At 52.3% G+C, this 16,542-nt stretch overlaps 5 protein-coding genes across 5 annotated transcripts; 3 read left to right on the top strand and 2 right to left on the bottom strand.

The window, feature by feature from the left end:
* Nucleotides 1-282: 282 nt before the first annotated feature.
* Triagg1_4952 (uncharacterized protein) lies at nt 283-627 on the bottom strand (the record flags this gene model as incomplete). The annotated part of the gene is made up of 1 exon (XM_062899412.1): nt 283-627. The coding sequence occupies one exon, from the start codon at nt 625-627 to the stop codon at nt 283-285; it is 345 nt and encodes a 114-aa protein (XP_062756133.1).
* A 576-nt stretch (nt 628-1,203) lies between these two features.
* On the top strand, nt 1,204-3,075 carry Triagg1_4951 (uncharacterized protein; the record flags this gene model as incomplete). The annotated part of the gene is made up of 5 exons (XM_062899411.1): nt 1,204-1,239; nt 1,389-1,473; nt 1,544-1,593; nt 1,657-2,791; nt 2,897-3,075. The coding sequence occupies 5 exons, from the start codon at nt 1,204-1,206 to the stop codon at nt 3,073-3,075; spliced, it is 1,485 nt and encodes a 494-aa protein (XP_062756132.1).
* An 828-nt stretch (nt 3,076-3,903) lies between these two features.
* On the top strand, nt 3,904-8,004 carry Triagg1_4950 (uncharacterized protein; the record flags this gene model as incomplete). Its single annotated transcript, XM_062899410.1, has 1 exon — nt 3,904-8,004. One exon carries the CDS (start codon nt 3,904-3,906, stop codon nt 8,002-8,004), a length of 4,101 nt encoding a protein of 1,366 aa, XP_062756131.1.
* Nucleotides 8,005-9,079: 1,075 nt separating this feature from the next.
* Triagg1_4949 (uncharacterized protein) lies at nt 9,080-11,093 on the top strand (the record flags this gene model as incomplete). Its single annotated transcript, XM_062899409.1, has 2 exons — nt 9,080-9,605; nt 9,676-11,093. The coding sequence occupies 2 exons, from the start codon at nt 9,080-9,082 to the stop codon at nt 11,091-11,093; spliced, it is 1,944 nt and encodes a 647-aa protein (XP_062756130.1).
* A 350-nt stretch (nt 11,094-11,443) lies between these two features.
* On the bottom strand, nt 11,444-16,470 carry Triagg1_4948 (uncharacterized protein; the record flags this gene model as incomplete). Its single annotated transcript, XM_062899407.1, has 6 exons — nt 11,444-12,936; nt 12,997-13,828; nt 13,896-14,130; nt 14,185-15,415; nt 15,468-16,318; nt 16,373-16,470. The coding sequence occupies 6 exons, from the start codon at nt 16,468-16,470 to the stop codon at nt 11,444-11,446; spliced, it is 4,740 nt and encodes a 1,579-aa protein (XP_062756129.1).
* Between the last annotated feature and the right edge of the window lie 72 nt (nt 16,471-16,542).

The following is a 16,542-nucleotide window of genomic DNA, read 5'->3' as shown; positions in this document are numbered from 1 at the left end:
GACAGAATCTTTTCTTATCCGGCAAGATAGTAATACATACTCACGGCTGGATTGTTTGTACTTATTTCAAACCAACCGCCATGTTTCTTTACGCCCGTCTCTTGTTAGGGGCGGGCAGTTTCCAATTATTCACTCCATACCACCACCTCCTCAGGCGAATGCCTATTGAGTCGCCGTGTACTCTAGCGTTCTTATTCCAATGCTGCCACCCAACCAAGGCCAAGTTGAGCAGTACACCCTGGGCCAATGGCATCAATACCTATCTCCCCCGTTAGCTATGAGTCATGGGAGCTTTGCAAGGAAGTCATAAGCCACCTGATCCCTAGCTGTAATGAGCAATACTTTCCACCACGTATCGGCAGAGGCGATGCTGTGGAGATAGCTCTGCTCGAATCGCAGGTCTGGAAGGGGTGGGAGGTTGTAGTGTTTCTTTGGAGGGCGCAAGACGCTGTACGGGATATCATCGTCGTCGTTGTCGATGTCGCTGCGCCTCGCGCTGTGGAAGTCCACCAACTGTCTCTTGTCGGCGGCGGTTGATGGCGCAATGTCTTGTCGAGGGTCGGGATGTCTTCTGATATGGCCGGCCTGGATGGTGCTGCCGAGCTCGGTGGGGAGAGACGACGCCATGGTGAGGGATTCGAGAGCCCTGCGTAAGGCTCCAAGAAAGGCGCAACTGGCTCGTCTGACTTCGCCGCCTCTAGGCTCCAATCCGCGTCCTGGTTCAAGCGCGTGCCGGTATGCTCAGCGGATATCGCCGTGAATCACTTGCAAGCCTCGTCCTGAGATGGCTCAACTCGCGGGTTTTGCCGGGCGGTGAACGGATGGGCGATGACCACAAACCAGCCTCAACGAGCACCGTAAACTGTGACGTCGAGCGCTTACTAAGATGAACACCGTGAGACTCCGCCTTAGGCTTTCAAGTTGACTGACGGCCCGCCCGTTTTAGGCGGCTTGTGGCGGATCTTTTGACCCAAAACCCGCTGTGTTTAGCAGTTCTGGGGGCTGCGTAGCGCCAGCCATTGGGGTAGGGTAAAATTCCACAACCCAAACCCAACTCTCCTCCAACAAACAAACGCTGCTCCCTTCGACTAGCCAGTGTCACGCTCTCACGCGCCGGCGCTCTCGATCAAGGACTTGTCTAGCGGTGGGATAATTCTTTTTTTTTCTGTTTCTAGAGAAGGGTCTCTTTTACCCTCCGTCAACATGAGTGACCCTCAGGCCGGTGAGGCGGAGAAGAACGTAAGTCTCTAAAAACAAAAAAAAAATTAAAAAGGCAAAAATACCTGAAAATATTTTTGGCCCCTGATTTGCCCCTCCTTGCCTTGCTGCCCCGCGTTGGCATCAAGAAACGAGAGTATACAGCAGCAATGCCTAACGACTGCGAATAGATCGAGATCTGGAAGATCAAGAAGTTGATCAAGCGCCTCGAGGCTGCCCGCGGAAATGGAACTTCTATGATTTCCCTCATCATCCGTGCGTGACGACCCCCCGGCAGACCGCCCTCGCGACCACCCGATCAACGTTGTTGCTAACCCTGACGCAGCTCCCAAGGATCAGGTGTCGCGTATTGCCAAGATGTTGGCTGAAGAATACGTACGAATAACCCTCATTAGCTACTTTGGTCTTTGTACGAGCAGTTTGCTGACAACCCCGCAGGGTACTGCCTCCAACATCAAGTCTCGTGTCAACCGACAGTCCGTCTTGTCCGCCATCACGTCGACCCAGCAGCGTCTTAAGCTGTATAACAAGGTCCCTCCGAATGGCTTGGTCGTGTACTGTGGTGAAATTTTGACCTCGGAAGGAAAGGAACGCAAGGTCAATATTGACTTTGAACCTTTCAAGCCCATCAACACTTCGCTGTACCTCTGCGACAACAAATTCCACACCGAGGCCTTGGCCGAGCTGCTCGAATCCGACCAGAAGTTTGGTTTCATCATCATGGATGGTAACGGCGCATTGTTCGGTACTCTTAGCGGAAACACCCGTGAAATCGTTCACAAGTTCTCCGTCGATCTGCCCAAGAAGCACGGACGTGGTGGTCAGTCCGCCCTGCGTTTCGCCCGTCTTCGTGAGGAAAAGCGCCACAACTACGTCCGCAAAGTCGCCGAGTTGGCTGTGCAGAACTTCATCACTGCCGACAAGGTCAACGTTGCCGGCCTCATTCTTGCTGGTTCCGCCGATTTCAAGAACGACCTTAACGCCTCCGACATGTTCGACAACCGTTTGGCGGTCAAGGTTATCAAGGTTGTTGATGTCTCTTACGGTGGTGAGAACGGTTTCAACCAGGCCATTGAGCTGTCCTCTGAGACTCTCGGAAACGTCAAGTTCATCCAGGAGAAGAAGCTGATTGGCAAGTACTTTGAGGAAATCAGCCAGGATACTGGCAAGGTCTGCTACGGTATCGAAGATACTTTGAAGGCATTGGAGCTTGGTGCTGTCGAGACTCTCATCATTTTTGAGAACCTTGAAATCACTCGCTGGATTCTCAAAGATAGCGAGGGTGCTGAGATCATCTTGCACACAACCAAGCAACAGGAACAGAGCGGCCGAGAGAAGTTCCAGGACAAGGCCACTGGTCAAGAGATGGATATTGTTTCTCAGGAATCATTCCTCGAGTGGATTGCTGAGCACTACAAGGACTTTGGTACCGCCCTTGAATTTGTGTCTGACCGATCCACTGAGGGCAACCAGTTTGTCAAGGGTTTCGGTGGTATTGGCGGCATTTTGCGCTACAAGGTCAACTTTGAACAGTTGGCAGATCTCGAGGATGACGATGATGACTACTACGACGGTAAGAGCACTTGATTCGCAACTGAATCTCTACCTTAACGGAGGCTAACCTGAAGGAAAGATTGACCAACCGATTCCCTCGTGGAGAACGAGGGATCTACTCAAGTTAACCCGTCCGCGCACGACGACAACGACGCGCCTCGCGACCCGTCCGGGTCCGGAGATGCCGCGCTGTTGTCATTCGCTCAAAGGCGCTTGATGCGAAATGCTGGTCAACTGCCCTCTTATCAGGCCCACCAGACGTCGCGACCAAGCCCGCTTCGCGCAGCCATGACGGCCACTTGAGTTTCATCATCAAAAGAAAGAGGGTAAGCATTTCACACACGCAAATATGCGCGCTCCTCCTACACGTCCTTGGACTAAATCCGGCTTGCGTTAGGTGTCGTCTGCATAGCTGGGACCGGCGTGATTGAATGGGGTAGATGCTGAGAGTCGCCTTCAGACAAGAAGAATATTCGTACTTACGTGTCCTTACCGTCAAATATTAGAGGTGAACGCGTGGCCTTGGTTAAAAAGTTGGCATTCCGGGTTGCCTACAGACCAGTTTCAAATATTAGAAAGCTAGTTTGCAGGACAAGTAGCAAGGAATAGAAATTTGACGCTCCTTTTTGATAAAAGGCAATTAACATTCAAAAGATGTGGAGGCCACGACACCGCTGCGATCCTTTGTTTCCCCCGCAAAAAGCCCTAGAAGGGAAATAAAAGAGCGCTCCCAATGCACCGCCTTCCAGGTAGCATTGCCAAAGCACCCACAGCTATACGATGAATCCTATGGCTGAGGCCGGAATACGGAGTACGGAGTCCAGTTACACGTAAATGTTCCGGCGCAGGGTACCAGGTACCTAGTAGATATGGGTACGTCATCAGGGTCGCGGTGTTATCGATAACGGCCACTGCTGGTGAAGCTGGTCATTTCGCTGACCCCCACAACTAATAGCACCCATGCAACTGGGGGGCCTCAACACTGTACGACAACCTCCTAACTTGTGCAGAGCAGACACAGCCGACTTGCGCCTCTCCAAGCGGCTTCAAATAACCGCGGCCTCTTTTTTTTTTAACGAACAAACGCCGCTCTCAATGTTGCAATCCAAGTAACAATACCATATCGTCACCATGCCAGAAGCAGCTGGCAGCTCGGCAGCCGCGCCGAAACCAGCGGATCGTGCTGTTCCTGTGACGCTCAACGAAGCGGTCCTCGATTCGCCAACTTTCCGCGCAACCGCCACTCACTTCGCCGACCAGGTTGACGCCGTTGAGAAGTGGCTCAATGGCTATGTCGCCTCGACGTCGAAGCTCATGAGCGGGCTTCTCTCTCTCGAAGATACCATCAACAACTACCTCTCCAAGACGACACCTTTCCCCGACAACGTCATCGACAACGACTACACCCTTCTAGCTCTCAAGCGCACCAGCGAAGGCACGCGAGAGCTGTGGACACAATTACTCAACACTCAGAAACGGATGGAAACAGCCGTCATCGAGCCCATTCGCTCGTTTCTTACGGGGGAACTGCGAAACTTTAAGGAGATAAGGAGAAGCTTAGAGCAGACTCAGAAAGCCTACGACACGACTCTCGCCCGCTATACATCTCAGTCGAAAACAAAGGAGCCCTCCGCTCTCCGCGAGGATGCCTTCTCCGTATACGAGAATCGAAAGTCATACATCCAAGCTGCCATGGATTACTGCCAGCTCGCGCCACAGCTCCGCTTCTCCCTGGATCAACTGCTTGTTAAGGTCTGCTGTGATATATGGAAGGAGATGAACCGAGGCCGCGATGCAGCCGCGAGCGCCACCCGATGGAGCCGAGAGCTGGATCGTGTCCGGGGTTGGGCCAAGGAAATGGAACTGTCAGATAACGTCTTCAGACGGGAGATGCAGAACGCGAGGAAAGACATTAGCGATGCGACCTTTGAGGGGTTCAAGCCTTCTCGCGAACTGGAAGATTATAGCACCTCAACCGTAGCCTTCTTGGGCTCACGCGGACCTGTTAGCGTACGTCCAAACGACGAGACCGCCGCAATCACCGAGATACAAGGCTGGTTATTCTTGCGAGTGTCTAGCGGCAAGCCAGTCAGGTACAACTGGGTTCGGCGGTGGTACTACTGCCGAGACGGCGTGTTTGGATGGCTCACCCCTGGACCGCAAGGAGTTCTACAAGGAGATGAAATTGGTGTGCTACTTTGTAACGTCAAGCCGGCCGCCGGTGAGGAACGACGGTTTTGTTTCGAACTAAAGACCAAAAGCCGCAGCATGTTGATGCAGGCTGAGACGCAGAAAGAGCTGATGGACTGGCTGGAGGTTTTTGAAGTAACAAAAAAGAAGGCATTCGAGGCCACCATGGACAGAGACAACAGTGCCCTGACCGGTGGCATCGACCCAGCATTCTCGATTTGCCCTCCAAGCATCCCCGAGTTTTCAGCCAAGGGCGTCGATGCGCAAATGGGCTCATCGGATGACACTGTCTCAAGCACCGATCGCACAGCCAACCTGGCGATTCCAGGAGCAGAGGGTGGCGCATCCGCACGACAGAGTATCGATCCTAACGGAACCTTGTCTCGCCGATCAATATCAGCGCTTGGACGAGATCTAGCGCGAGAGGAGGGCGAGAGTGGTCGAGAACACGCAGCGAGGATCATCCAGAAGCTTGACCTTCACCGCAAAGCGACGTTCGGTGCCAGCCCTGAGCCCACGTTGACGACGTCTGGCTCATCTGGAGGCCTGTCCAACATGATTTCTGGGAATCAAAGCTCTCAGCTCGTAGGAAACTCTTCGTCTCTTACATCCTCAGGCCAGGCAAAGTTTACGGGAGTTGCGCTTCCGCTGTTGGACAACAGGCCAGGCACACTTGCCCCTCCTACTCTGGCCCGCCCTCCAACTATTACGAGCTTGAGCCGCACCGCTGTGCTCATCGCTGGAGAACGAGGCCACGTCTTGGAAGGCAAGAGACTTCCTACATCGGTCGTAGCCAACTACTGGGGTAGCAATGTTTGGGGCAACATGAATTCAGAGCCTGCTGTGGCTACTCGGCTTGACGACGACGATCCGATCGGCGTCGTGGTGTCTGAAGGCTCCTCGACACCGCTCGGTGAAGCGGTGCAGGCGAAGAAGGCCAGCGAGTCTCTGCCGGCCGGCTACCCTCCCGAGCTGAGAATCCAGCATGCGCAGTTCAGGCTTTTATTCCCCAACGCACCACCAGAAGAGAGACTGGTGCTTGTTTTCCGAGCAGCTTGGTCGAGCTCGCTGGAACGGGGTTCTGAAAGCGAACTGCTTGCCGGTGATGGCAGAATCTACGTGACAGCAGAGAATATGTACTTCTATGGCCAGCAGCTGGGTCTGGTCACAGCCTATAGTATCCACCTGGACATCATCACCGAGGTGACTGCTGCCTCTGGCAGAGACTGCGACTTCATCTTTTTGCATCTAGGCCAGGAGCTCAATGACACTGGATACACAAGGATCACCGTCAAGGTGTTCCTTGACGACCTGAAGTTGCTCCATGCTCGCCTTAATCTCCTAGTGGACAATTTGCAGGCGGAAGAGCCGCTGGATACTCTGGGAATCATTAGCGCCTTGGTCAACATTGATAAGCACGAATACGAGAAACCGAGCCCAAGCGCCGAGAGCTGGGAAGAGATATCGTCTGCTACACCGATGGACAACGGCACATCTTTGGGAGGACCGGTAGAGCGGAGTGCTAGCCCCTTGCCGCGCCTGATAGCTCCCGTTTCTGGACAGAAGCTGCCGCCAAAACTGAACCTACCAAAACATGAAGTCATTTACGAGCCGGATGACATGAAGGAGATGGCGTCCGAAAGGCACTTTGAAATTAGTGCAAAGGCCTGCTTCCATGTCCTGTTTGGAGACAAGAGCTTTGTGTTCCCCAAGCTCTACTTTGAGCACCGCGCGAAGCAGATTGCTCAGGGCCCATGGTCGGCGGCAGGTGACAAGGAGCCGATGAAGCGTGAGTTTCACTTTAAGATAGACTACGTTGACGTCTTTGGCCGGTCGCGGACGGCAGACATACGGGATTTCCAGACCATCGACGTGTTCAACGATCACGTCACGTATGTGGTTACGCACACGAGGACTGCGTGGCACCTCCCTCATTCACAGTTTTTCAAGCTGGTGACCAAGGTTGTCATCACATATGTGGCCAAGTCCAAGTGCAAGCTGGCGTTTTACGTCCGCGTCGACTGGTCGAAATCGCCGCCTCTGTCGAAGAGCTTAGTGGAACGCCAGGCTCTCCGTGATGCAGTAAGCGATGCCGAGGAGCTGGCAGAGCTTGCCACGGATCAGGTCCACAAGCTGGGCTCGAGAAGCCGCACCAACAGAGCCATACAGGTATACGGCCAGGTAGGGCACCAGACGCAGATGGTGGTCTTCTCTCCAGCACCAACCGACGCGAGGAAGAGGCAGGCCATCAAGCCTCGCACGCTCACGGCTATGCTGTTCGAGACGGTGCGGTCTCTTGGCGAAAGTGTCGTCTCATCGGTGATTTTGTGGATCATTGCGGTGTTGAAGAAGGTATTCGACGTTGTGACGGCACATCGGCTTATCCTGTTGCTCCTGGGACTGAGCATAGCTACCAACCTGATGCTCTCGTCGACAGAGTCATTGACTTGGTGGCAGGAGCGGCGAGCGGCGAGCTTCATGCGCAGAGTGGGCGTGTCGCCGAACCACATGATGAGCAAGGCAATCTACCTTGCGGATCTGCATGAAGCTTCCGGCGCCGACAATGATGAGCCGCCGTTCCCTCAGAACAGCACGTGTTTCAGCACATTCAGGGAGCTTTTGGACACGACAAGTATGGATTCTCCGTGGGAGGAAGCGGGGGCCTCGCTATCTCTGCCATCAAGTCGGGCGACTGCGCGACGGCTGCGGAGAACACGACAGAGGCTGGGGATCTATCGACACGATTTGCTTGTGGCGATGAGGGTCGTCAACAGCGTTGAGCGGGAAATGCTGCAGTCGGAGTGGGAAAACTGGCTGGAGAATGAAAGGTCTCTGTGCGATAACCTCGAAGAGATGCTACATGACGACAAGGGCAGGAGCGGTAGTAAGGACAAGACAAGTGATGCGTCGTCTCAAAAGGCTGCGGGTTCGATCCCGCCGGAACGGAGGAGAGCACTCGAGGCGTGGCGTGATGATTACTGTGGAAGTTGTCGGAGCGATCATGCCTCTGCGCTGCAGGCGAAAAGGCTGTCCAACCTATAACAGCCAGAGTCAGGTCGGGTGTGGTCGAACATTGCATAGAGGGTGTTGGGAGCAAAGCGATTGTCTGGGTGGCTCACTGGATTGATGGATTAATTGCTTGATTGAGTGAATTGATTGTGTTGTTTGATTGCTGTTTTGTGTTTGTTTCGAGGATACCAGGCATTACTACGTCTCGGGCAGGATTCTAGCTTCATGTTATTTCGTCTCCCTCTTTTTACTAGTTCTTCAGTGTGTTTCTTTTGACATTCTCTATATATAGATAGCATGGGTATATAAGCATACATTGCACATACTATGCTCGCTGATGTGAAATGCAAATCATTGAAATCATATGCTACAACATGAGATATCGGGAGTCCGGAGCAGCCGGTCAGGAGTCGGCGGAGTCGGAGGTGCGAAGTCCGATTTTGATCGGGAGAGGAACAATAGCCGGCGCGACTCAGCAATTGACATCTGATTACAATGTCAATAACTAGACTAGCCTATGAATGACCTTTTCGGAATTGCATGAGCCTGAGATTACTCAATAGCTCTGCAGATCCAGAGTGTGCTGTTGCATCTCTTCATCATGGACTTTCTGGCCCCTACCCTGGAATAATGACGCTGGATTACGGCAGCATTTGAAAAAACAAACAGGCTGGAAACGGCAATGTTCAGACGCCGCTACGGGGTGACTCTGCGGTGACGTCAAGACAATTGGCCGGGGACGCAACAGCCAAGCCAACCGCTAAGCCCCTCCCCGGACGGCGCTGGAGGAATGGCCTGAGCGCTCGCTGTCACCCGCTGGAAGCTTCGCCGGTTAGTGGGTTCCACAGGCTTCCCTCGGCTTCAATGCCAGTCCGGGCGAGGCTTATCGAAATGCCCCTACGAAAACCCAATCCATCATTGCAACGAGTGACTTGCTTGTAATATCTACCAAGTTTGTTTGGTACCTTTTTCTTTCCGCCCAACTTCCTCCCTTTCATAATCTCACCGTGATTTGCTTTTGCGTGTAGTTTTTGCCGTGCTTTTTTTTCTTTGCCCTTTGTGCTTCGTCCTAACCAGTGCCTTTCTCATCCATCACAACACACACGCCATGGCGCCCCATCACGAGCCGCTGCGGGCACTGGGGCCGATCGAGTGGGACGAGGTGCCGGTCGACGACCTCAAGCCGTTTATGAACGAGGCCTTTGTTGATGCGCAGACGGTTGTCGAGTCGGTGCCGTCTCCGACCACGGCCTCTGCGACGGGAGCGGCGGCGGCATCAGCGGCGGCGGTTTTCGAACAGGCCGAGATGTCATATTCGCAGCGCCAGCCCGGGTCGTCGCTTGCCGTGGCCCAGCAGCTGCGCAAGGAGTGGAAGGAGATCAAGATGAATGCAAAGGACAATCCGCTCAACATCAGCGTCTGGAAGCTTGCTGCAAAGGATGGCAAGGGGGCGTGGTTCGCTAGGCGAAGCCTTCACCATGGCTTGACGTATGATGACTGGAAGACGGGCCTCGAGAAGGAGTTTCCGGAGACGCTCAAAGTACAAGGCTCGCCGGGCAGCGGGAACATTCGAGGTGTTGGTGCAGATAGACATGTTGAGAGTCAGCAAGTTGAGGGTTCGGGACACTTGAGTGGTGAGTACATTCGCCCGTGGTTGAACGGTTTGGGGTGTATGTGGACTAACACGCATTTCTCCAACTAAAGTGTTCCAATTATCGGCACAGTTCCCTGGCCCTACCGCCCCGAGAGACTTCATCACACTTCTCCTTACAACCGACTTTGAGTACAAGCCAGCAGACCAAGAGCGACCGCTGCGGCAGCACGTCATCGTATCAAAACCGTGCCTTCACGACGAGTGTCCTCCCCGGTCGGGGATAATCCGCGGGTCGTACGAATCAGTCGAGATGATTCGGGAGGTGCCCGTCGAGAACGATCCCCTTGCGTCTAAAACATCACTGGTGTCGACAGACCAGGGCTCTGAAGAAGTTCGGAGCTCTAGCTCGGATTCACACGACCACCGCCAGTCCATGGCCGTTGAATGGATAATGATAACACGAAGCGATCCGGGCGGCAGCGTGCCACGCTTCATGGTGGAAAAGGGCACGCCGCCGGGCATTGTTGGAGATGCTGGCAAGTTTGTCAAGTGGATAACGGCCCTCTCACTTCTCGACTCAAAGAGCGTCGAAAGCCTTGTAAAGCCGGGAAGTCCTGGTAAACATGGCGAGGCGGAGACACCGCGCGAACCCGGCAGCCCACGGGTGCTCCCCATGCACAAGCCTCACCCCAGCGGCGATTTCAAGAAGAGAGATGCAGAGATTGAAGCAGCAAGGAGAGAATCAGTGCAGAGTATACCCAGTAGTAACGGTATATACGGCATCATAAGCGGCGTCTTTGAGGCTGCGTCTTCTGTCGTTGCTAGTGGACTGCGGCAGCTGGGGACCCCTGAGGAGAGCAACACCAGCCTAGAAGATCTGGAATCCAGGGCTGCCGAGGAGCACGAGACAGATGCCGACTTGTCCGAGCTTAGCGAGACATCATCCATACGCACATTTAGGTCCGCCCTCGAAAGATCCATGACTGAAGAGAACCGGGCTCGAAGTATCGCGGGGAGCAATTCGGACGAGTCCAAAACGCAAGGAAAGCAGCTGCTAGAAAAAGAGCTTAAGAAACTCGAAGAGAAGCGGCGAAAGCTTGATGAAAAGACGGCTCATATGCAGCAACGCCTGGAGAGCAAGCGACGCGGCGGCAAGGACAAAGACGAGGCAGTGGTGGCTAAAATGCGTGAGAAGCACGAGAAGGAGATCGCCAAGCAAGAAGCAAAATACAGGAAAGAATTGCAAAAGCTAGAAGACAAGCGCGTGCACGAGGAGCGCAAGGCCGAGGCTCGCAGGCGGAAAGCCGCGGAGCGAGAAGAGAAGATGAACCTGACGATGGAGCTGGAGAAGACCCGGGCGGAGAGAGACGTGGCGCTGAAGCGGGTCGAGATCCTTCAGACGCAGGTCGGCCAGCTCCAGTCGCAGAACACCATGTTGACGGCGAAGCTGGGACGGCTAGGGGGGTTTGATAGAGCCGCCTCCGCGTCTTCCAAGGGCTCAGGGGTGGAGAGCACCAAGTCGACATGAGCTATGCGCAGGACAAAACGGGGACTATGTTACGGGGGCTTGGGTGGATTTTTTCTTATTGAGATGATGGATCTTGCATGGTACTGGGTGTTTCTTCTTCTTCTTGTGATTGTAACAACATATCGAAGCTTCCATTTGTTCTTTTTCTTTATTTTTTCTCTCTTTTGGCTGGGGAGGTGTTAGAGTGTTTTGGCTTATACATTTACAGCGAATCATGGTTAGGATGGGAATTCATGGAAACTCGGATAAAAGGGCTATATTTGCTTTACATGAGACAGTTTTTTCTTGACTTTATGTAATTTCATTATACAACTTGTTAAATTCTTATTCTATGGTCTATTTCCCCCTCTCTAGTTCTCTTCTAATGGCTCTACAAGCAATTTTGAAACCCGATCATGCTCCGGCAACCTCAACAGCTCTTTGATATCATCAACAGCCTGGCGCAGCTTTTCAGTGCCGTGGCCTCTCTTCAATGTCACAGCGCCCCGGAGAATGTTTGTGCCAATGGCAAAGACGTGAGGATTCGACGCCCAGCCAAGAGGACCGTCCTCCTGCTTTATCAGTTGCTGCATCTGCGCCAGGCCATCGCAAATCCACTCGTCCAGCTTGCCAAGTATCTTGGCGTCTCCTGGGCTCTTCTCATCCCATGCTAGGTTCTGGAAGACGGCAGCCCAGCGATTAGCCTCGCGAACCTCGTCTATGAAGAGATTCTGCTCTTCTACTGCGAACAGAGAGTCGTCAGATTTGAGAGCTGCATCAAGTTGTGCTGCAGGCGAGCCCCACGGCTGGTCAATTGCTACAGAGGCTCGATGGCCGGTGATGCGACTAGCAACGATGGCTTTAAACTCAGCGCTGCTGCCAAAGTGCTGGGCAAGCCATTGAAGAAGACGACCGGAGGCTTCGAGGGGAGCTAGATTCTGGCCGAGAATGCTTCTCGCCGCGGCGGATCCGGCCTCGCGCACTTCATCGTCATCGTCGTTTAGGGCATCGTAGAGGGCTATGATGACAGGGAGGTATTCTTCACTGGTGCAGGACGATCCTATTACGCTGAAGAATGAGCAAAGAGATTGAGCTGCTGCAAAGCGAGTGTCGAAACTCTGTCGATAGGTTAGCATCTTTATCCAATCTTCAAGGTCGATGGAAAAGGAAGAAGTAGGTTTGGGACTGACCTTGTCATCTGATCCTGCATCAGCTACCATTTCGCCCCAACTCCGAAGAGCCGGCGTGGAAAGGCGTTTGGTATGGTTCATAGCGGCCACTATGCAGCCGCTGGCTCTCACAATGGCGTTAGACAGAGATGGGTTCAGTGGGCGCTGGGGTAGCATCGTCCACATGTCCATCAGAGAGGCTATAGGTAGGGAGCCGAGCTTGTCCTCAGTAATGAGTTGGTTTATCAACTCTACCAGGTTTTCAATGGCCACTACCTGGGGCTCCATGAAGCAAGTTCTGAGGCAAACGTCAATATACAGGTCGCACAAGGCGATTCTGATGTGGTCAGGGGTTGAGGCCGAATGCCACAGTTTCTGTATCGACTCCAGAGCAGCCACCATCGTGTCGGCACCGACACGGCTCTCACGCAATAAATCTTTAACCTGTCCGACGGGCTCTTTGGTTTGAGACAGGGAAAGTATTCTGCTTATGATACTTTGAGCTTTGAGCAACGCAGAGCCGTTGGCTGTGGGTACCAAGACTTTGGGTGGCTGCAAGGGCTGAGATTTGGAGATTTGGGACATCCATATCATGTTGATAACTTCCAGATACGCAGCTATGATGTCTGGGCAGTCAACATATATGCTATCAATGTGGCTTGACTCGAGGAATGCCGTCAACTCAGGCAAATCAGCTATAGATTGGTTAGTTAAATCAAAAGCTCGTTCTGGGAAACCTTTCGAGGTTTGCATACCTATAAGGCGATCTGGTGCTACTTCGCTAAACCTCTCAACAAGAAACTTGAGAGATAGGAGAACCCCGTGTACATGATTTTTTCTGTTGACGGTCTTGTCATTCAACGACTTGTGAATTAAATCCTGAACAACGCCAAGCCATTTGTCGTGCAGCAAGCAGGAGCAGAGTGTCCTGGCTGCGATTTCTCGCACATGCCATACAGGGCTCAATAAATATGCAGCGACATGAACCTGAATTTCGTCTCGGAGGAGATTAGGGGGTCCTGCTCGACGGATAATGTCCAAGGCCGGGAAAACCGACTCGGCAGACGATGTGGCATTTGCTGAAGTCACCATCTTGTGACCAGATTTAAGAAGACTTTCCAACACTGTCGGAAGGTTAGGATATCGGTGGTATGGAATCCTGTTGGCCTTCCCATCCCAGCCAGCTTCAATCATCGCCTTGCTCTCCTGTGACCCAAAGAGGCTATCGATCAAGCTGCGAAGGAAGATCAAGCCGCAGTTACGAATCGCCCAAACCTCTGACCTGAGCCCACTAGCCGCCAGTTCGAGGCACTGGGGAAGATATTTCTCGGATTTATTCCCCATAGATGTCAGTAGCGAGTTTTTGAAGATGTCTTTGAGACAGTTGTAAGCGTGGACTTGAGGTAGATTTGATCCATCTGTTTCTACCACGCGGGCCTCAATACTCGCTATTTCTATGAGCCTTGCCATCGCATCCTCGAACGATGGGTCAGCTGCATTTGTAGAGAGAATACCCGTCATCATCGAGGGGATTCCGGCAGATCTTCGAGTTGTGGATCTTTGAGTGAAGATTTCGTTCAAAGTGCCCTTTAACAAACCAGACGTTAACATGACTATCTCATGGAGAGAAGTAGTAGACAGTTGAGATACTAACCTTGTACCATATGTTGAGCAGAGATACCTCGCCCTCAACAGGATCTAAATGTTTGGTCAGCTGACAGCAAGTCGCAAATGTTGCAGCGACTGTTGTGAATGCACCACGATGCCTCAAGTTGGCTAGCTGTTCGAATGCCAGATTTCCAATGGTCTCAAACGCTTTTCGAGATGGAGTAATAAGCCCCTCGCGGGAGCGGTTTCTCATACTCGACGCAATCGTCCTCATTAAATTGCTTAACTGCAGTTAGCCAAGGGATGCGCAATGGGCCTTATCGAAAGCAACTAACCTTGATTCGTGAATGGCACGAAAGCTGTAACTCAAGAGACCCTTTGTATCAAGACCTTCAGTATCTTCCATCTCTTCAGGCAGATGCCCCTCAGGAGAGTCGTCGCAAAGGACATCGCGAACAGCTTTCCACACTCGTTCACAGCAATCAATCATCCTGTCCTGCAGCGCAGAAGCAGACTCCGCCTCGGATTTTGACAGCTTCTTTTCAGAAACGGCCTGCCAAGTGAAGCACAGCGATGCAAAGGTACTGTGCAGCGGCTGTTCTAGAACGGCCTGCCCTAAGTCTGCTTCAGCTCTCGATATCTTGTGATCCAGTGTATCAACAAGTTTTGAAAGAAGACTCAGCCGTTCATCTTCCGTGTCCAAGAATTTGTAGAGCAGTTGCGAGGCTCTAGCAACGCCATCAGAATGATCGGCTCTGGCAGTACGAATTGACACCTTTTCAGCTCGATGTAATAATTCTTCAAGTTGTCCCGAAGGCCTTTGGTTCGCCTTCGTAGAGTAAAGGGTGAATTTTCCATATCTGTTATCAGCAAATAGCTGGGCCAGTGCAAGTGAGGCGGTATCCCGAACGTCATCAAATGGATCCATTACTAGATCAGCGAGTGCTCGAAGCCACTTTCCATCAAAATAGTCGAAAAACAGCTGCTGATCTTCTGGCGTCTCCCAAGTCTTCGGACTATCCCCTTCCATGCGGAGTATAGATATCAAGCTCTTAAGGGATGTAATATGTCGTTGGTAAGAAGTCGTAGGGGACAGTTCGTCACGTAAGAATCCTAGATACCAGTGTAAGAATTTTTCATGGTACCCCAGGCAGTACACCAGCTCAGATTCTGGCCATGAAATTATATTGGTGCGGTACAGCGCTTGTTGGCCAGCAGTAGATGTCATCTCCTTGGAGGCATTTTTTCGAGCTTTTGCCTTTGCTCGCGGTATACTTTTCTTCAATATTGAGATTGCTCCTCGCACTCTCTTGAACATGTCCCTGACACGGGCACAGACGTCTACTCGAAATTTGGCATCGGGATCAGCAAAATAAGTGGCCAAATGTCTCTTAAGCAAGTCCAGAGTAGTAGCAGAGTATGGCCGTGTCGTTGATGGTGAGCTTATAAGAAGACTAAGAGCTGATGTGCGGACCTCGTGAGAGGGATGTGTTAACACGCTCTCGAGAGCATTTTCTCGGAGTGTAATGGATGTATTGTCTTCGTTTGACTGATCGCTGCCAAGATCTAATTTGTGTCAGTGTCGATCCGTAGTATGGCGAAGGGGATGCTTCTTTACAGGGTTCCTCAACGAGACCAACTTTCTTTCCAGTTTCTAAGGCTGCCAGAGTGAGAAGCGCACTTGCGTCAAACTCATCATTGGCGAGCGTAGCTGATGAGCTGGACTCATGTTGGTTCACTTTTTGTAAAAGCCTCAGACCTTCTGGCCTGTCGACCTTGAAGAGCGGAAGGAATATGTAATTTTTGAAGTTTTCCAAAAGGCTTGGCTCTTGTGCCAGAAACTCGAGCAGCCAACGATGCCATGTGTCTATGCTCAAGCCTGTAGAGTCTTCGTGACCTCTTTGCCTCAGGGCACGACACAAGCTCACTATGAACTTTCCAGCCGCCGGACAGATAAAGTGCAGCCTCGTCCATTGCAGCAACTCCGCTGTGAAGACGCTCCATATCTCGATATCAGCAGCCTGAGATAGCTCCTGATGATAGGAGAGATGAGTGGCTTTGACGTCATCCAGGTTGAAAACTCCCTTGGCAAGAAAGTAATCCAGAGTTTTTAGGGCCGATTTAGCTACAGGCTTGGTCGAGCGGCCGATTACAATCGAGACCAGATTGTCCAAGAGCAAATCCCGTATGACTAGTGCCGCTTTCTTGTCAGGATTTCTCCGGAGAAGCTGTGCTATCAGGTCTAGGACAAGCCTCATGGATCGATGATGATCAAACTCATTCCAATCAATGTAGAAGTCGTAAAGCCGCAAAGCTACATCCTGGGAAAACGCCCACAGCTGAAGCGGCTCCGACTCAGACTTGGAAACTCGTTCTACAAAGCCACAAAGCCTCACACAGGCATTGCCCGAGACCGATCTAGGCTGGGCAGCTTCTCCCAGGATCGTGTCGAAGATGTTTGAGGCATAACTACATACAACTTAGCAAGCTACATGCAGCAGAGACAGTTTGGTGAACTCGCACCTCTGTTGGCTTCCCACATCTTGCTCCCCAAGCCACTTCATCACCGGAGTCGGGTTACCGAGCAGATCAACATGCTCTGGGATGAGTCGACTCGGCATGATGGGCGAAAGTTTTGTTCCACTGAGTCACACCGAATGAACGCAAACTTTGTGGAAAAAGATGCCGCTGCT

Source organism: Trichoderma aggressivum (genome assembly GCF_033847375.1).
Source record: "Trichoderma aggressivum f. europaeum strain CBS 100526 chromosome Unknown scaffold_016, whole genome shotgun sequence".
In the NCBI taxonomy this organism is placed as follows: Eukaryota; Fungi; Ascomycota; class Sordariomycetes; order Hypocreales; family Hypocreaceae; genus Trichoderma; species Trichoderma aggressivum.
The sequence above is the reverse complement of the archived record's forward strand: the minus strand, read 5'-3'. Positions and strand labels throughout refer to the sequence as shown.